The 21,290-nt window shown below is 46.7% G+C and overlaps 1 protein-coding gene across 1 annotated transcript in view; it reads right to left on the bottom strand.

The window, feature by feature from the left end:
- Window positions 1-21,290, bottom strand: part of UBL3 (ubiquitin like 3) — a 317,172-nt gene that overhangs the window by 57,157 nt on the left and 238,725 nt on the right. Inside the window, exon 2 of the mRNA XM_086935152.1 lies at window positions 17,312-17,420. Within this exon, the coding sequence (XP_086791278.1) occupies window positions 17,312-17,420 (109 nt within the window). The remainder of the gene's footprint in view (window positions 1-17,311; window positions 17,421-21,290) is intronic.

Here is a 21,290-nt window from a genome sequence, read left to right as displayed (position 1 = left end):
ACAGAATAAAAATCTCACGTTGAGACACATATAATGTCAGTATTAATAATCGAAAATGGACAGAGCAAGGTTTATGTCAAACATTTGATTGACGGGCCAACCAACATACAGTAACAAAAGGAACAGCAATATTACTTTAAGTTAAATTAAAGTTACGTTCGCTAAGAAAGCGATAAAGCTTGCTAGAGTGGGAAATTACAAGAAAAGCTGATGTACACAGAGTGCTGAGAGAAGAGGCAGCATACTGAAGAGTAAAAGCTCTTTCAATGAGGAGACAAAATATTGATTTAAAAAAAAAACAGAATGTCAGCATAAGAAAATGTTCTATGGTGTGGTTTCCGTGGGAACGGAGCTTCAGAAAGAAGACTGAAAAGAATATATATTTCTATTTGACAGAGAACAGTGGAATGAAAATATGACTTGTAGGATTCTGAAAAAAATGGGGGGCTATTATTGTCGGAGTGAAAACAATGTTCATCATCTTAAACCAGAGACAAAAGCAGCTTTCATAAGTCTGAACCTGGGATCCTGCTACATACTGAAAAATCTTTCCTTCGAAATTATGAGGGTATCATTTTCCATATGACAATGAAAGACAGATACCACATTTTCAAGGAGGATAACCAGTATCTCATGGGGCCAACATTGCACTTTTGTCTAGAATGCAACAGAGAGCTATTATCAATAAGGCATCATTAATACTAATGGCAATGACAAACTTTAAGTATTTGAAGCCCAAGAGATCAACATATAAGGAACTTACTTAAGGAGAGGGTAGGAGTGTGACAAAATGTACCCGATATGATTTGTGTCAAAAGTTGCTAGAAAGATATCAAAGAAATCTAATCAATGCCTGCTTGTTATGGTGGGCTTGGAGAAGTAAGTCCCGGCTGGTGGTAAATGAAAAACTTGAACTAAATAATCCGATCCCAGTGTGACTAGGTTTCATACTAACGAACTGATACACCCCTTAGATCGACACATTTTTGTCGTTTTCAATAGATACCCAACCAAAAATCTGAGTTACCCAGCTAGAACCAACCAAAAGATACCCCTCAAACACAAAGTACAAACGTTTACTTCAAAGCAGCTGCTCTTAATAAATACGAAAGATACGATGAAAAAAAACGCAAGATACATTTAGAGGCTTTGGGCTAACCAATTTAAAGGCCTGTTTAAAAAAAAACTATAACAGTATATATAGATCAGCCGCTCCAGAGGGAAAACAAATATGAAGATTGACAATGAAAAAGAGTAATTCTCAAAACCGTGCAAATATAAAAGACAAACAGGCAAAATATTACAGGAAATAGTAATGAAATTTGATTATGTTTATGAGTATGTCAAACCTTCTGGGGAACATGGACTTTTTTGGTGCACAATACAAATAGTGATTACATTGGCTTAGGAGCCTATTGCATGAAAGGAGTGCATTTCAGAGACCCTGCCACAATTACTCTAAACAAAACGTAAGAATACAAACAAGCCCCCCCCCCCCTAAAAACACAGAATCCTAGCATCTATTATTACATCCTATACAAGGAAGAAAAGCTCAACAGGCAGTCAAATAATTGGTGCAGATAGAGTCACCTCATAAGATTGTTCCCCTGGCCCGAACAAAAAGTACCCCTTTTTTCACACAGAAAGTTAAACCACTTGACAATCATGAATATTCTCTAATCTGAGATGCCTCCACCCCTAAACCATACTAAGTATTACCTGGGACCAAAAGGTAACAGTTTCAGGACAAGACTCATGGTTAAACCACAGAGAAACAGTTCTCTTAGACATTGCATTTCCACCCGCTGCTGGCTGTGACATCCACAACTACTAAGCTCGGGATTCGTAGCCCCTAAGTGTGCAGTACACAAAGAATGTCAAACAAAATGCAGGAAAATGTTAGGCTGCCAACTCCCATTAGATGAAATTGTCAGGATTGTCTATTTGGAATTCCATACTAACATGCAAACCTAACATGAAATTGCCATTGCAAAATTATGAGTGTATTTTGTCAGAGATAACATAATATTCAAAAGAAAAGGAAGTCCATTGACTGCCTGTCTTTGCTTGCCCTACTGAGGAGATGCCAGGTCCCATCTAAAAAACATATGTAGATTCTGCCCCTTGTACAGGCTGAAGCATACCCATCTTAGTGTATTGGTGAGACCGCCATAAACAGAATCATCAGTGCTAAACCAAATAATATGATGCTTCAGAGTTTGGGCAGATATGTGGTTCCTGTGCCACAAATAAGCAAGTAATGTACCCCCTTTCCCACTTAACTAGTCTAGAGCAAGGCACTGAAAACCAACTGCTCATCCCATGGCTGATTTGTTTAAACTGCAGAGCCCCGGTACAAAATATTCCTTGAGCTGGCTACAAGGCTGATTAATTTTTAAAATACTATAAACCTTCAGTGGCTATGCTGCTCAGTACACAGCACACAATTTATGTACTTTGGAAACAAACCCAACAGCGATCAACACATAATGGCCATCACTTATCAACCGCCATACCATACAAGGCCTTTGTCCGAAGCTCTTATTAACTTGGTTGTAATTTAACCTACATTTGCCTGCCACCCCTATCCTTGGCATTCCAGCATCCTAGAACCTGGGTGTGCAAACCTTAAGTAAAGTCACGTACAATTGCCTATTGTAGTATCTCTAACATGCCAGAGATACCCTTTCTAAGCCTACATTTTAAATTTCATCTAAACTGCTCTATAAGTGGTCTTTCACACTGCTCCTTTATGGACTCTTCCTCCACAAGATTCTTCTTCTTGCCTTTCTTCCTAACTCCTTTGGTCCTGGCCCTAGGGCCAGTTCTACAATCAAAGTCCTAATCTCCAACACTGGTGCATTAGAAAACCAGGTCGCCACATTCTCTAATTTGTGCGCTTCACCCAATGCAGTCTGGGCGCCTCTCTTTTCAACATTGTTTGATCACAGTATTTCTCAATGACTGGCCGTACTGTTCTCCAGGGATAGACCATCTGGTTAGCCCTGCCATATTGTTCTACTTTCCAATACCTTCACACAAAACACATTCTTCTATCATGGTAAGCCAGCTCTTGAATGACAGATCCACTTACTCACTAGAAACTGAAAATCATACTCTTCAAATTGTTGTCATGCTACTCTCCATTGCGCGGTTGTCCTATCACGCTAAGCCACCTTCTTACTGTTCAGTGCCTACGTACTCTTTTCTCCAGTGTTTTTTTTTTGCTTTAAAAAAAACAAATTTCTCCACAATTGTTCATCATATTTTCCCCACTAACTTGTCATCTTTTCTCTCCAGATGAGGCGGATATGGTCTTCCTTGGCAGACCTTCTTAACTCTGTAAACAAGATACTCGTAGACCATGGCAGCCTTATACCAAAGACTGGCTATTTATTTTTCCTGCACGGAGGCACTACTCTCTCCAAAGACTGACATCGTTCTCCACAGTGGCAAGCTTTTTTATTCATTACAGGATGCATTTATCAATAACAACATAGGAGTTGTGCCATTGGGTGGATAACCTACAATTAGTCAATGAGATAATGGTTTGGCTTGCAGCTTGAACTTACATTAAGCTGTATCTCTCTCGCAAAGTAGCAAGATTGGGGTTTCAGAGTGATTTATTTAAAGATGGCTTGCTGCAAAATGTGAATATGGCCAGGGGGAAAAGGAACACTGTTATGGAATATTTTACCACCATGATGGCTGTACAGATCAACAGGACGCACTCCGCAGGGTCTCCCAGCTGAACAATTCACCGGCATCGGACGTCATTCGGGACGCCAGCCCACGGATGGTTCCAAGCGATGATGACGCTATCTACGGAATACCGGACTCCCAATTGTCCGTGGATCTGCCAGATATCACACCACAGACGGCTGACTTGCTCCACTGAAATCACGCAAGTAGACCTAGTGGACCCTGCAGAGGCGGCGGGGACGGAGCTGGGGGCCAGATGGACACTGGGACGCTGTGAATGCGGGCCATCGCCCGGGATATCTCCTGCCGCCCCGGTGATGGATGGAGCGAACTTGACGCAGTGAGTATCCCCCCAGCCACATTCGCACTGAAAAGGTAAGGCGGTGGTGGGAGCATGCTGCAGTTCTTCCCCTCTTCTCCTCCCTACCCGCTGCCCCCAACGCCTAGAGACCTTTCCTATACCAGAGACTTGGGGAGTGGGATTTGCTTCTCTTCCCCCTGCGTGATTAGCCAGATAGAGGCCCCACAACAAGACCCGGCCAATGCCCTGACACACACCACCACGAAAACCCTCCTCACTTGGGCCATGCAATGGGATCTCCACGATGCCTGGAGGACACGCAACCCCACAACACGAACATACGCCTACTGGTCAGGTGCACATGCACTACATGTACGCTTAGATCGGTACATGATCACCACTGATCTGCTCCCGTTGATCAGAGACACGCAATATATGGGCCTCACACACTCGGATCATAACCCCCACACACTGGCAATTGCTTGGGAAACCCCCCACCCGCCGATCCCACTTGGCGCCTCCAACCAGACCTCTTACTGGACGCGACCTACTGCGAATCTCTACTCACACAGACGGCTCAATATTTTGAGCTCAATGCTGGCACGGCGTCCTCCCCCCCACCCCCCAGACTGAATGGGACGCATTTAAGGTGGTGACCCGGGGAATCTGCTTGGGTACGCAAGGGCACATACGGCGACAGCTTGAAGGCGATCTGACACGACTGGAGACTGAGCTGCTAGATCTTAAGCGCAATGCAGGGGGGGATGCAGACACTAGACTGACGGAGGCCAAGGCGGAACATGGTCGCCTCCTGGAACGCTTATGCAATGTTAACTTTGCGGCGCACTCTGCCCGCATGCATCACAAGGTGATAGGCCTGGCAAGCTGTTGACCTGGCTGATTGCACAGGAGGATCGTTCGACCCCCATTTCAGCAATTCAGGCGGAGGGAGGTGGTTTACTTTACACCCAGCGCCAAATACACAGGGCGTTTACTGGTCACTACTCGGGGTTGTATCGCTCCCGGCTGCGTGTCCCACTGTCTGACATAACCAAATATCTCTCGCCCTTGGAACTACCCACCCTAACTGCTGCGCAACAAGATGACCTCGGAGCACCGCTGGACCACGAAGAGCTCCGCAACACCATTTTTAATCTCTCGAATGGCAAGTCTCCAGGACCGGATGGCTTGCCAGCCGAATTTTATAAGGCCGCCTCGGACATCCTTATTCCCCACCTGGTGAAAATGTACACTGCAGCCACAGACGACTTCTCCCTGCCCCCGACACTAAATGAGGCTACCCTCGTGTCTCTGCTCAAGCCCGACAGAGATAGCGAGCGGATGGGATCCTACCGCCCCTTAGCCCTCCTCAACACAGACTATAAAATCCTCGCCTCCACGATTGCCCACAGACTAGCCCCTATGGTATCCACACTGGTACACCGTGACCAGAACGGGTTTGTACCGACGCGCCACACGTCCCATAACATCCGCCGTCTACTCCGCATACAAGAGTACGCTACACGTCGATGGCCGCGCGCGGGGTGCCTGGTAATGAACCTGGAGAAAGCGTTTGACTCGGTGGAATGGCCTTACCTGCGAGCAGTCATGGACAAATTTGAGTTGGGGGACGACTATGAGACTATGGTTGGCCTCTTGTACCGCAGACCCACGGTCCGCGTCCGCACTGGTACACTGCTCTCTGACACTATACATGTGCAGAGGGGCACCAGGCAGGGCTGTCCCCTGTCGCCCCTGCTGTTCTCCTTGGCTGTGGAACCCCTGGCTGCGACACTCAGGTCCCGAGGGGCGGAGTGGGGTATACCGATGGCAGATGGCCTTCATGCAGTGTCATTATATGCAGACGACCTCCTCCTCTATATCAAAGACCTAAGTGATGTTCCGGCGTCCCTAACTGACATTTTCTGCACCTTTGAGGAAATGTCGGATTTGAAAGTGAATTGGGCCAAGTCAGGGGCCTACTCCTTTGACCCGAATGCTCCCGAGATCGAGATACGCATCGGTGGCGAGAGACTACAGTGGTATCCCACGACATTCAGATATCTTGGGATTCACATTTACCGTGACCCTGCAGATATATTGGAGGGGAACCTGATGCGAGTGATCACATCCATCAGATCGCAAGTTTGGTTCTGGAAAACTCTGCCTCGGAATGTTCCTAGCCGCGTAGCCCTGACGAAAATGATAGTCCTACTATACTACTTTGCCAACATTCCATCCTATGTCCCCAACCGGGTGTTTCGTGACCTTGAAGTCCTACTGCGCGACCTGATTTGGAATAAGGGTCGGCCGCGCATTGCGCTGGCGAAATTGTATATGCCTACTGAAGCGGGAGGAGTGGCTGTTCCCAATATGGAGCTATATTATCTGGCGGCACAAATGCAGTGGGTGTCAGGATGGTTAGGTGGTAAGAACTTGGGAGACACGGACACCGATGTCTGGTCCCAGTTGCAAATCCAAGCGCTGTTTCACCCGCTGACCCGGACTCCCCGCCCTTCACAACTGTATCTTGCGGTAGCGCGCAGATGTTTCCTCCGCTGCCTGCGCCTAACCCGAGAGACAGTACCATATGCCCCGATACTCCCTCTACTGGGCACCCCGACTGCGACGGGGACTCTGACGGCTGTGAAGCTTGACAGCTGGACCACTGCGGTGGTGGAAACACTGGGTGATCTGTACTCAGATGGCGCCCTCCTCCCCTTCGCCAACCTTGTGGAAGACACATCCCTTCCAGTTGGACAGCTCCTATTGCACGCGTCCCTCACCCACACGCTAACTGCCACCTGAGGTGACAAATCTAACGAGTTGCCCATTCATCATTTTATACAATACCTTCATGTTATGAGCAATGGCACACACATAATCCACTGGCTAGCACAAGCTCTTCTTCATACTCATCCCGCCACCGTACGACAGAGAGAAGTGGGCGACGGACAGGGGGAGGGATTGGACGGATAAGGAGTGGGCGATGGTCCTGGTTGGCCCAGTTAACGTCCCACGTAACCCTCGCTTCAAACTTATACAGCTCTACATACTACACCGTGCATACCTCACCCCGGACAAAAAAAAAAAAAAGATATTTTCTGGTCACGGATACTGCCTGCAGCCGCTGCTCCTTGATGGGAGCAGACCTCCTCCACATGCTCTGGCTCTGCCCTGCCCTTCAACATTACTGGGATGGGGTGACTGCACTGCTTACACATTGCACTAAAGAACGAGTGCCGAGGACTTGGGAGGCCTGCATACTAGCACTATACAAACACACACGGCTGAATAAGGTCCAGGCCCGGAACTGGGATCTCGGGCTGATCACGGCCAAGCGACTGCTTACCAAGCGGTGGAAAGCTAACACACCCCCGCACATCCGACACTGGAGCCTATCGCTTGCAAACTGGGCGCGAGCGGAGAGCGCTGTCCTGCGGCGAGAAGAGACGGCGGGCCTTAGGAAATTTCCGATTGCACAACACTGGGATGACCTCCTACAATCCTTTCAGCAGAAATGTGTGGAACAGGGGATTACATGATGAGATATATACTACCCCCCTTCCCCTCCCTACAGTGGACACTATGAGGAACATCTGCACCCAGCAGGTTCCCCATCTCATATAATTTTCCTTCTCCCCCTCCCTGACGCCCGCGCATCGTTGCACCATCATATATGCTATACTGATCGCTGCCTGCACGACTCCCATGTCTTGATCAACACGCGCTACATATCTAGCTGTCCCGCAATGGCGGGTGTATTGCCCCTCCCGCGCCCACGTCCCCGCACAATCAACCATTGCCCGGGGTCCTGCCACCGACTGTCTCATGAACTGTACTGTATTACCACACTTGACACGCCCTTATGGTGGTGATCCCCCCTTGTGCACTTGACATACAGGCGAGCCGCCCACTATAATCTCCTGCCTACCCGCCCACTGGATCGCTACTGATACGTTGGCACCGCACTTCCCTCCTTAGGCACATGGCTTTCTCTACCCCCATTCCCTCTCCTTTTCACGTATCTTTTCCATGTTACTGTTTTGAAGTTTATTGACATACTGGTCCCACCTCCCTTTGGACCAGGCTCTTCAAAGCTGGCTATTGTACACGCTACACCATAGGGCCTTTGAGAGTGGCAGCCATGGCCGAGGTGATCCTACCTGAACGCCAATACAAACACCAGACACTCTCATCAGGGTGGATAAGCTGTATAGATACTCGCTCACCGACACTTCAGATGCTGAGCAGCCTCATCCTTCCACACTGCTGCCCCACGCCCTCTTGGAGGGCGAACTCAACTGACAATCTTCCTCATGACCCACATGTGTCAAAGCGGGTCACAATCCAACTGAAATCGTTGATGAGTGCTAGCGTGGCTTTGTAACTACAGGTTCGCATACAAAAAGAGAAAACCCTACAGACCCATACTTCTGCATTACCGACTGTTTGTATGATTGTGCAGCGCTGAAACAGACCGTTACACGCCGCCGAACCCCAGGGTTGTCGGCCTTGAGGCTGTGTTCATTCAATACAAACAATACAGTTCAGAATATATGCGGCTGGCCCGGATGGGTTGTAAGCGAAACGCTGTGTATCATACATGTTGAAAAATAAAGGTCTTAAAATATATTTAAAAAAAAAATGGCTGTACAGATTTAGATTGATATTCTGCAATAGAATCATAGTGTTCTTATCTGTAAGTACGTGTTGCGTCCTGGCGGGTGAGGCTGCATCTGCTGAAGTGTTTGGTGCTGCTTTCTGTGAAGGACAGCATAGTTTTCAGAGAGAAATATGTAACTGGCGTAAGAAATACAGCTTTCCCTGCAAGAGGTAGTTCCTTGGACAGAGCCATCCAAGCCGCAGAGTTGAATACTCGGACAGTGGAACTGTGGACTGCTGGTGCTCCATTCTGCCAGAACTGCCAGAATTCTCACTGATGCATAAAACGAAATAAGCTTATATAATAATATTTTATCAGGATGTAGAGTAGCAGATGGTTGTATGCATTTATTAGCAGTATCGCTCTTTGCCGAAATGTCAGATGCATTGTTTTGGTCACCAATATTTAGTGAGGTGACAAATAGTGATTTTTATAAGCAGAACAGAACAGATAGCAGTGAGGAACAATACGACTCATATCGTTCCCATGACAACCGCTACAAAAAGCGAGCAGTTTAACATATGGGTTAAAGACACGCCTCTAAGGTTGCAATAAAATGGCACAGGGCTAACAATGGCCGGTTTAGACTTTTGACTAACATTTTAATACTTGCTTTTTTGTTTCCCCCCCGCTTATTTTAGAAAAATAGAATGAGTAGAATGTTCTAATAGCATTATAGCCTGTGATTCAGAGCCATTGTTCTCAGTGGCGGCCGGCATGACTTGCGGGTGGTGTGGCAGGCGCAGGGTTGCGCAATGGGTGGGTAGTGGGGGGGGAATGATGAACTTACCTTGCCGCCGGGTCCCACATCTCTGCTTCTTGCTCATGCTCTCCTCGTAGGACAGAAAGCCAGGAAGAACAGTCAGGCTCCCCTGACCAATCGATGCTGCATGCAACATTGTGATTGGTAAGCACCCGGGAACCCCTGACCAATCAACCTTGAAATGCAGCACTGTGACTGGTTTTGAGTGTCTTGGTATAACTAAAAGTTTTTATCATTCAATATTTCGTTTCCTTCACACTGCTCAGAAGCAGTGGGGCGATGCTCCTCCGCCATTGCAGTGAAAGGCAGATGCCACTCAGGAAACTTAGCACATGGCTGGCGGAAGGATAGTAAAGATTGGTTAGTCAAGCAAATAACATAAGAAGTGAAGGACAGGCACAATGGTTGAGATCCAACATGGATCAGACCAAATGGTGCAAAACAAGCGGACAAAAAAATAAATGAGAGACAAAGTTGAAAGGAGTGTGTAGGGACTAACTACACAACTACCAGAACTTACGACAACCAACATCTGTGCCAGGACAGCATCATGAAGAGCTACATGAAGACCATCCTATGAAGTGTGAACTGTCAAACTCTTAGAATTCATGCTATTGTTCCCATCATCCTGATGGAAGATACAGCAGGGTCAACAGATAGTTAAAGAAATGTAGTTAATTTTTCAGAAGTCCATACGCTTAAGGCAAATCTGCCTATGTACTTTAAAGTCCTTAGCAGTCCGTAATGATGGAATTTCAGCACATCATGCACGAAAGGGACCTCCTTCCCACAGGAGACATGGGCTCCTTGGATGATGCATTTAAAGAGCATAGCAGGGACGGCCAAGAGGAGGAAGAATACTGCGGCTGTTGCTCTTGGTAACCCTTTACAACACCATGCTCTCCCATAGCGACAGGACGATTGGTGTAACAAAACTTGAAGGGCCCCACCCTCCAGACTCAATCAGGAGCTCTCATGCCAGGGTACTGTGCTGAGGGGGCCCCCTACAGCTCGTGTCCCCCACCACAGGGGCTGCGGGGGCCTATGTTACGCCACTGGACAGGACAGCACAGACTGCTTTCAGCCAGGTTGCAAGTCTGGTGTCATTTGTAGAGCTGTATTCTCATACTGCCTTTTAATACAATATCCTGTACTGTTGGACGGAAAGTCAATATTGAGAACCCAAGCCGGATATCGGGCTATGGCCCACTTATATTAAATTCCATCTAAGACTAAGTAAACCTATTTGCCGAAGAGGTGGAGCCCTGCAAGGGCATATTCATCAAGTTTGCCTAGATGACAGTAGGGCAGCCAGCACAAAGCATCCAACAGTGGCTACGAATATACGCAGAGGAATATGCACATTAATATGTGTTGAGAGTGAGTGAGCATGAGTGGGAGAGTCAGTGAGTGGGAGAGTCAGTGAGTGGGAGAGTCAGTGAGTGGGAGAGAGTGGGCGAGTCGGTCAGTGAGAGTCTGTTAGTAACAGTGAGTGAGAGAGTGGGAGAGTCAGTGAGTGAGTGGGAGAGTCTGTCAGTGAGAGAGTCAGTGTGAGTGAGAGTCAGTGTGAGTGAGAGTCAGTGTGAGTGAGTGTGAGTGACAGTCGGTGTGAGTGAGAGAGTCGGTGTGAGTGAGAGAGTCGGTGTGAGTGAGAGAGTCGGTGTGAGTGAGAGAGTCAGTGTGAGTGAGAGAGAGAGTCAGTGTGAGTGAGAGAGAGAGTCAGTGTGAGTGAGAGAGAGAGTCAGTGTGAGTGAGAGAGTCAGTGTGAGTCAGTGAGTGAGAGAGTCAGTGTGAGTCAGTGAGAGAGAGAGTCAGTGTGAGTGTGAAAGAGTGTCAGTGTGAGAGAGTCAGTGTGAGTGAGAGAGTCAGTGTGAGTGAGAGAGTCAGTGTGAGTGAGAGAGTCAGTGTGAGTGAGAGAGTCAGTGTGAGTGAGAGAGTCAGTGTGAGTGAGAGAGTCAGTGTGAGTGAGAGAGTCAGTGTGAGTGAGAGAGTCAGTGTGAGTGAGAGAGTCAGTGTGAGTGAGAGAGTCAGTGTGAGCGAGAGAGTCAGTGTGAGCGAGAGAGTCAGTGTGAGCGAGAGAGTCAGTGTGAGCGAGAGAGTCAGTGTGAGTGAGAGAGAGTCAGTGTGAGTGAGAGAGAGAGTCAGTGTGAGTGAGAGAGAGAGTCAGTGTGAGTGAGAGAGAGTCAGTGTGAGTGAGAGAGAGTCAGTGTGAGTGAGAGAGTCAGTGTGAGTGAGAGAGTCAGTGTGAGTGAGAGAGTCAGTGTGAGTGAGAGAGAGTCAGTGTGAGTGAGAGAGAGTCAGTGTGAGTGAGAGAGAGTCAGTGTGAGTGAGAGAGAGTCAGTGTGTGAGAGTCAGTGTGAGTGAGAGAGAGTCAGTGTGAGTGAGAGAGAGTCAGTGTGAGTGAGAGAGAGTCAGTGTGAGTGAGAGAGAGTCAGTGTGAGAGAGTCAGTGTGAGTGAGAGAGTCAGTGTGAGTGAGAGAGTCAGTGTGAGTGAGAGAGTCAGTGTGAGTGAGAGAGTCAGTGTGAGTGAGAGAGTCAGTGTGAGTGAGAGAGTCAGTGTGAGTGAGAGAGTCAGTGTGAGTGAGAGAGTCAGTGTGAGTGAGAGAGTCAGTGTGAGTGAGAGAGTAAGTGTGAGTGAGAGTCAGTGTGAGTGAGAGTCAGTGTGAGTGAGAGTCAGTGTGAGTGAGAGTCAGTGTGAGTGAGAGTCAGTGTGAGTGAGAGTCAGTGTGAGTGAGCGAGTGAGAGTTTGTGAGAGTGAGTCAGCCATTAATGCTAGGCATTTGCAGATAGCGTGAGTACTCTAAAGCTCAACTTTCATTGTGACAATGGTTCGAATATACTGGCATTGCCACTGGGTGTTGTACTCATGTCAACATAATCCTGCATCAAATGGCGTTGGCGTTCAGGGATATTTGTGCAGTTTTAAATGTCCTAAAAGCAGTGCTTACAAGGAGTGTACGTTTTTTTATTTGCAGTTTTAAAGATCATTAAAGCAGTGCTTACAAAGGGTGCGTGCGATAAAAAAAAATTTGCAGTCTTGTATTAACTTTAAGTTGCTTAGGATCCAACATTAGTGCTAGGAATGCACAGTATGCGCGTACCAAACTACTATTCAAGAAATAAATATACTTAATATCCTCCTGTAATTGTTAGCTTGGGTGGTTGGGGGGCTGAGCACATACTTATAACTCTGTTAAAGATCATGAAACCAGTGCTTACAAAGGGTGTGTGCGATAATGAAAAAGTTTGCACACTTCTTGTATTACATATATTTGTAGATTGCTTTCATAATATAACTTCCCTTGCAAAGTCACAAAATAATAACTTTTGAAAGCTGAAAGAGGAGCACACCGACATCATGCCAAGAACAGCCTCGCAGTGTGTCTGTTAACCCCTTAAGTGCTGATGACAGAACCGCTCCGTCATCAGCTGCGGTGGCGCTGTGCTGATGACGGAGTGGTTCCGTCATGGCTCGCCCGCCGCTCATGCGCTCAATTCCGTTCTATTGAGCGGGCGGGGCCATGACGGAACCGCTCCGTCATAAGCACAGAGCAACCGACGCTGGTGACGGAGCGGTTCCGTCACCAGCATGCGCCCGCCGCTCTTTCCCCCCCCCCGCCCCCTTAGCACTGTGGCGGAATAGCCGCCGCAGAGAAGGGGTTAAAAAGTACAACCCGAAAAAAACAATAACAATAGCAATAACAATCATAAAGAATGTACAGCACTGGAAAAAACAACAGTGAAAACTCACACTACGTTGAAACTGCAGGATTGTAATGATAATTCAGGATGCTAAAACTAGTGACGAATGACTGAAGAAAAGAAAGGAAAATGAGATCAGCATGGCGCGTTGACCGCGTGAAATGCTAACATCATCAGCGCTCGATGTGCATAGTGTCAACAACAATATTACAGTATAACTAAACAAGATTACAGTATTGCTGCCATTACAGTGACTGCACAGTTATCAGACTCCGTACACTACAAGCAAGGGGGCGCAGGCAGCTCAGACTGATTGAAGCATTCATGTTCTTTAGTAATAGCATCCACAGTAAGTTAGCTTAACTACAGAAAAACACTGATGCCACAGCAGCCTTCACCCACTCTGGGCAACCTGCAACCTCCTTGCTGCTGGCAATCATTCAGTCAAGTCAGGATGCAGAGCATCGGTGTGAACTCCAGGCCTCTCTGTCCCACATCGGACCCAGCCCACAACAGGAGGATGTGAGGCCCCAACATGAACAACACGGACCTCAGCTGTAATGCCTCGAAGCTGCAGCAGTAGGTGACAGCATGCTGTCACGTGCTCGATCGAGCCCTGCCTCTTCAGTGCTGCATGCAGTCTTCAGACGTCTTTTGCAAGGACGGCAGGTTCACCACTCTGACCGAAGCTCTTCAGAGGGGGAGGGAGGGGGGGGGGGCGCAGGCTCCTACAGCCATACTGAGCAGAGACCATTTCTGCAAGCCTCGCCAGCCGGCCTTTGCCTCTTGAAAGAACCGTGGTGCAGTGCTACTAATGCTATTTTATTTTAAGAAGTAGCACTGAAAGCTCCTGCTGGTAGACGGAAGCCAGCGTGAAGTATGATGAGCAGTTGCAGAGTTAGGAATTGGGAAACAGGCAGCTGCACATATGGAGCAGCGGACATAATTTAAACACATAACAGCTCTCAGTTAAAAATGCACTCTGGAAACTTCAATAAATAGTTTCTTGCATCCATAAACTGTCAAGATGCAAGAACGTGCAGAGGACGTGCTGCAAGCGTTAAAAAGAATTTGACACGCGGCTATTCTAAAACTTAGGTGCTCTGGTCCTCACGAGCTCCATACTTCAGCAGTGGGGTTTCTCTTTCAGTATTCAACCGCATACCCCCGTCGCATTTAAGGATGCTTATCAATACCCTTTACTGCACCGAGGTTCATAGTGCACTGCTAGCAGAAAAAGTAGAATGCACAATCAAAACATCTAAAATAAAACAAACTATTTGAGAAGAGCAAAAATCCACCCGATCCTCTTTCTCTATATTGCATGATGTAGTGTATGTATGTAGCCGTCAGGCTAATCATCTGGCTAATTAGGAACAGCTTACCGGAAGTTCGGCAGCGTCACGTCGTGGGGCGGGAATTCCGCATTTTTGCGGGAAGCCCGGCCCCACGGAGAGCAGCGGTGATGCGGGGCTCCCAGGCGTGATGGAAGCCCTGCGTGTGGTGAGGCGGCGGAGAAAGAGCCCGGTGAGTGGATTGGGGGATATGTGTGTGTGTCTGTGTGCGTGCGCGTGAGTGGTGGGGTGGGTTGCGTGCGTGGCTGTGTGTGTGCGTGAGCCCGTGAGTGGTGGTGGTGGTGGTGGTGGGGGGGGGGTGCGTGGTGGTGGGGGTGTGTGTGTGTGTGTGTGTGTGTGTGTGTGCGTGCGCGCGTGTGTGTGTGTGTGCGCGCGCGTGCGTGTGTGTGTGTGCGCGCGCGTGCGTGTGTGTGTGTGCGCGCGCGTGCGTGTGTGTGTGTGTGTGTGTGTGTAGCTGTGCGTGTGTATGTGTGTGTGTCTGTCTCTGTGGGCATGTGCGTGCGATTTCGAAAGGCTTGACTTGCTCTGAATGTGGGACAGGGGATGTGCACGGCGCTGGGCTAGGCGTGCTCGCCCATGAGGTGAAATCGACGAGGGAAGGAGCGTGCACATCCCTTGTCTCACATTCCCCGCAAGCCGGCAACAATAGGTCTTTCGCTTGACAGCGAGACCTAAAAAGGTTAAGGTGGTACCATGATATTCTGGTGAAAAAGGTGGGGGCGTTATGAAGGAGTTAATTTGCCCCCACCATTTGTACTACTGCCTACCACCCAGAGAGGTTGAATGCATGGAGTAAGGAGCTGTGTGGCTGATTTTACCTCCCCAGAGAATTTTCACTAGAATCGGAGATAACTAGGACTTTAAGGCCGGAGTACGAAAGCCATTTACCCCTGAAAAGTGGCTCCACCAAGGATATGTTTGCCCAGGTAAAGAATTAGGTCACTATCCGAGGCCGTTTCTTTTAGGAGTGGTTTCTCTCAGTTCTGTATCCATCTGCTGGGATGCTGTGCTGAATTAGATGTCACTATAGTAGAGAGAGGGTGGTGTAATCAGAGGCTGGTACTGCTGAGCTAACGCCCTACCATCTGGTCCAAACCGGCTGCCAAACTTCCTCTAAAACAACAACCACATCAACTTGCAAGCATCATCCTGGAAACTAAGTGGGGCCGCAGGAGCTATATGACGATTTCCTTTCTTGGGGGACAATGGTGGTACTGCCCTGATCCTTTTTAAATAGAACGTATGAAAGTTACCAGACCCTCCCACACAAAACTAAACATGCAAGTGTTCTTGCTTCTAAAAGAGAATAATGCAGACAACCCGCAGCTTTAAAGCCACTAAAAAAATCAAAATACTAAATTATCAAGTCTAAGTTAACTTCTTGGCTCAATAGCCCTCCCAAGTAAGCACAACATTCATAATGCCCTGGTGTCAACTGTCCCCACAAAATGGTCATAAAATTAAAAAAAACTACTAAACATCAAGCACTCTTGACCCAGAGGTATTTCGGCCCAAGCGCATCCCTTGTTAAAACTTCCCATATCAGCCACACCCAAGCCCACCACGTCTGTGCGCCAACATGACAGAAGTAGTCAGACCGTCATGCAATTCTTAGGGGAGTGGCACATTCAAACTTATTCACCCAGGCCTTTTGTTTAAGAGGCATGAGAGCTGTCCTGTATTCCCAAACCCCTAAAGAAAAATACACACACAAAATAGTCGAAATAAAATCACAACATGGAACGTCTTAAGCATTTAAAGAAGCACTGTGATCGTTGTGGCTAGTCTGAGTTTAGACGGTCGTGCTCCGGTGAGGTCATTTTTTTTTAAAGTTTCGGCTTATCAACGTTTTTTTAATGAGCTCTATGAGGAAGTGCTTATGCTTGGAAAGTAAATGCAGACGTATCATGACGTCAGATATTTGAAGAGCAGTATTGCTAGAGGTCACGATAATCAACAACTAAGAAACAGAATATAAACAGAAAGCAAAAAGCATAAACCACTGAAAAGGACATATTACTCAGGTTATATATTATTTATTATTGATAATGATGATGGGAGAGACCAACTGGCAGAATAATGTGTTAACCTGCATTCAAATAGAGGTTTCTTTTTCTATTCTACGGCTCCCCTTGCACCTAATATCCGCACCATGAAGGCAAACTGGATTAGTAACTTGAGTTCCTCTGTTAATTTAGACGCCCCTTATGTGGGTTTTAAACACCTGCTTGCTACAAGTGGTTGTCGGCCATCTTATGAAATCGGCTAAAAATAACTTACCACATTTTGACAGCTAAGTAGATATTACCGATTGACAGACACCTTTGTGAAACATGTTAACGACACTGTAATGCCAATATCGGAGGGGATAAGACTGCCCATTGTTGCTGATGTCAGACACCTAAAATGTGTGTGAATAAGCGGTCAATGCCCAGAACTAGTGCTGTGTCATCAACAATGTTTAATATACTGCAAACCCTACTGCAAATTCAATTAAACATACCGGGGGTACTTCAAGGTGGGCTGCGGCAATGGCAGGAAGTCCCAGATAATTTTTTATGCTTGAATGAATCAAATATAATTAGACATTTACTACACAAATCAGTCTTTTGAACAAACCTACAGCAGAGGGACCTCAGTATTTTCTGTTCCTTCGTATGAAACAAGTTGACATTGCACATCCACTACTGAAAACAACATATCACAAAAGAAGACGAGAGCAAACAAAAAGGAATTCCATAACACAAATAAAAAACAACTTTTGCTAAAGGTTTAAGGCTCTAGAAGAAATACGAAAGAGCGCATCAAAAATAGATACTCACCCATTGGCCAGTTGTCATATACATGCTTAGCAATATCTGCCGCTGAATCATTGGGCGAAAACAGGAATTCTTTTGTCTTCCCACTTACCAAGATAAGACGTAAATTAATCTGCAAAAATACAAACGGAAAACTTTTTTTACAATATTGGCTATACTTTGTTTTAATCGCTTAAAGCATGCACATTAGTTACCTGTTGATCAGTCATATTAAGAGTTAACAAGGCTGAGCTAGGATAGAAATAAAGTGTCTAAATGAATTTGGGATTCAGCTGTCTTCAGACACATTAGTGCATCGACTGATGAAACAGCACAATAAGATTTTTAACTGTAATTTTTCCACCTTAAATTATGCCAATGGGAATTCTCTAACTTGAGCTCCATTGCTGGCCATTTTGGAAATTCGGATCTTTTGGATGCACAAACATGCAGCAATGAGAATCCAGACCAACCAACACAGGGAACAATTCCACTGTATCCAACCAACCCAAGGTAAGGAGGCATATAGAAGAGGGTGATGGGAAGTTGCAGGGGTGAAGTCTAGAGGCTAGCTCTGATACCGCTATCTGAACTGGGACGGGGCTAACCCACTAACCAGGTAAAGGGGGGATTAATGAGCTTCTGTAAAGAGGTGAAAGAGAGAAGGACTGTGCATCACTTCTACAATGGACCAGAACAGTGAAGAGCCTCAGAACAAGAGATTACCTTTGTTTCCTCACAAAAGAAAATATCCTCACACGGTGGCTGTCCCATAGATGCAAAAACTGTGTGGCATACATTGGCACCACGTGAGTTGGCCGGAGTGGGAAACCAATGTGTAAGTTTCACTATGGGGTGTACAGTAGAAAGTTTGGGCAGTGGGTCTGCTAAACTGAGCATGACTTAATCGTGCAAACATAAAAATGTAATGCAAAAATAAAAATTAAGTGTGGATTTGAGTCATCAAACTGAAAACCATCCTGAGTGGGACAGCATAAAACCACATAAATAAGCTTTTAGGCTGACTTGATACTGCACTGAGCCAAGCTATACTTACCACAGTAGCACAAGGAAATAGACAGATGTGTGTATTAAATGCTTAAATCGGCAATTTTAAGTGCCTTTTTAATTATCTTGGCCCGAAGATCACTCCTTTCATTCTAACCTTAAAGCGCCCATAAATACATCCAATGTGTTAATGTGTCCCATAAGCCTTTGGTTCTCAACAGAAAGACAACTCTCCAAATTAGATTAACGTTGTAAAACAAAATCCTTAAGTCAACTCTTCCTGGCCCATGTGGATATTTTAAATTAAAACCGGAGGAGAGTTGAGTGCGGCTGGCAGGGCTTCCATTAAAAATGCAATTTCACCTTTCCCTTTAATTAGCTTTTAACTCCCCTCTTTCGAATTAAGTGGCTCAACAGGATAGGCGGCGCTGGTAGACATCACATATTTTGTTTCAAGCTGTTCACCTAGCAAGTGTGGCATTTCCCTTCCAGCTAGAGACTCGGTTCTTGCGCTCATTACTCAAACTCAATTATTATAAAGGGAAATCAAAGCCCACGACTACATGTTTCTATATCCCTTTTAACAGCGTCAGCACTTCTGGTGTCTGCTCACTTGCTGTCCAGTGTCTGCTCCCCCTTTATACCTCTGAGTAAACCCTTCTTGGCAGTCGCAGCTGTGCAGGTAAGAGTCGTGGAGCCGGGTTGGGGGTGGATTCAACAGAGGACCATGAGCGAAAATTAAATAATTCATTTTTCCTCGTCTTCTGTCGAAATCCCCCGCCTCACCGCTCTTACCTGCATGAGCCGCAGCTGCTTCTTGGTCACTTTACTTCTGTGTAGGATGTGTTCTGATTCTTTTGAGGAGCCTTATGGGCAAAACTTCACTCTACGAGAACCCTGCCACTGCGAAGATGGCCTGATACCAAGAAAGTTGAGTGTATTTGCAACCTTGACTTGTTAACGCATGAGATATGCAGCTTGCTCCTGGCAACTGCCTTCTATTCAGTTATCCTAAAAATCCTGGGAAAAAACGGTGAGAGTTCTGCGCTCGGACTCCTCTACTATGTCTCTCTCTCCCAAACAGCATTCACCCTGACCAGGAATAGATAGCGGAGGTATGAACAGATCAGACACCTCTGCATCAGGCTATATAAAGGTCATCCAAATTCCAATAATGGTGGCCACATTTATGTTAGTAAGAGCAAAGGCCACAGTTTGTTGGCTGCTTTTACTCACAGGTGATCAATCGAGGGTTCGCTCTGTGCTCTACACTTAGAGTGATACCTTTATATCTTTCCTCCCTGATGAACATTCATTTCCAGACACTTCAATTTTTACTGGGTGACCATCAATAAATTCAGTCAGACATACCAGGTGGCCATCCAGTTGAGGCAGCTGTCTTGACACAAACCAGAGTAATCCAAGAATACCGTGTGCTCATTATCATAACAGTACATGGCTCATTTACCTCAAATCAATTAACCCCTCCCATGCTCATGACGGAGCTGCTCCGTCATGAGCATCGGCTGAGCTGTGCTCATGACGGAGCGGTTCCATCATGGCCTGCCGCCGCGCCTGCGTTCTATTGAGCGGGCGGGGCCATGACGGAACCGCTCCGTCACGAGCACAGCTCAACCGCGGCTCGTGACGGAGCGGCTCCGTCACGAGCATGCGGCCGCCGCACGACCCCCCCCCCCCCCCTAGCGCTGCGGCGGAATTGCCGCCGCAGCGCAGGGGTTAAGCATGCCAGATGGCTGTCCACGTCTGGCAGCCATGCCTCATCCACCACTTAGTCAGGTACATTGGCTGTTCCTCATCAGTCGTAATCCTACACAACCCCAGCTTCATTACTACTCAGTTAGTAAGGCAATCAGGGTGGATATAAACCTTCAGGTAGCTGATTTTCATCTACCAGTCACTCAGCTGCACGGGGTGGACCACCACCTATGGTGGCCACGAATCATTCATCTTCCATTTACCCAGGTCATCCAGATGGCCTTATAGTTGCCATAATTGGTTCATCTGCCACACACCTCTGCTAAACTCCTTGTATTCTTTGCTTCCAGGCGAAAAGCCATCTGACTAACTTCCTATGCATACATGCCCTTATAGGTGAAATTGCTTCCTACCCCATTGTTTCTGAATTACTCAAAACAGAAGCCAGTCAAATCAGAACACATGCAGTTGGGGCATGGGTGAGCAGGAATCTTTAAACATTCCAAATCCAAATTTTTCTTATGACAGCCACAGCGTAGGGTAAGATCTTCCTCAAATGCCAGATTTTTATTTTATCTGAGAAAATGCACACTCCAGCACCTTTCCTCTCCTATTCTTTCTCACTTTGGGGTTGAACTCCTCACAAGCTGTTGTGTTTGAAACATTATTATAATGTGAGAGTGAGCCCTTAATTAGCTGGATCACCCCAGCTTCCAAAACGCGGATATATAATATTACATACTGCACAATGCTACATATAAGGCATTGCTGTGGTGCAAGGCACTGTACCAACAACAATACACTTATTTTTGCCCCTGTAGATTGTTGTGGACAGGTGTAGAACTGATCCATACCCCATGGGTACTTCGCACGGGGGAACTTGGGTAGACAGGTAGTGCAATCTGCTTGAATTCCACACAAGGGGACACACAGATGGAGGAAGTGGTCGCCAGAGGACTTCCCCTCAGATATAAAGTAGTCTGGAGCCACCTGCACGAGATATAGGTTCACTGAGCCAGAGATGGGGGTGGGGGCTGGGAGGGTGGTGGGATGTATATTATTATGGATGAGACTACGTATAAAATATTAAATGAGAAATGTATACAAATGTTAATACCAGTTTCAAATGCCCGTTTTAAATGCCAATACAAAATTTATTTTAAATAACAATACTATTTTTAAATATCTTAATCAAAACAGCCATCGCAGTGAGATTATTGATGCATTAGAAATGTAAAAACAGAGAAACTTCATTTCTACAAATCATCATATATTTGAA

The sequence above is a fragment of the Lissotriton vulgaris genome, chromosome 8 (genome assembly GCF_964263255.1).
Source record: "Lissotriton vulgaris chromosome 8, aLisVul1.2, whole genome shotgun sequence".
In the NCBI taxonomy this organism is placed as follows: domain Eukaryota; kingdom Metazoa; phylum Chordata; class Amphibia; order Caudata; family Salamandridae; genus Lissotriton; species Lissotriton vulgaris.
This window is presented reverse-complemented; position numbering and strand designations above follow the sequence as displayed.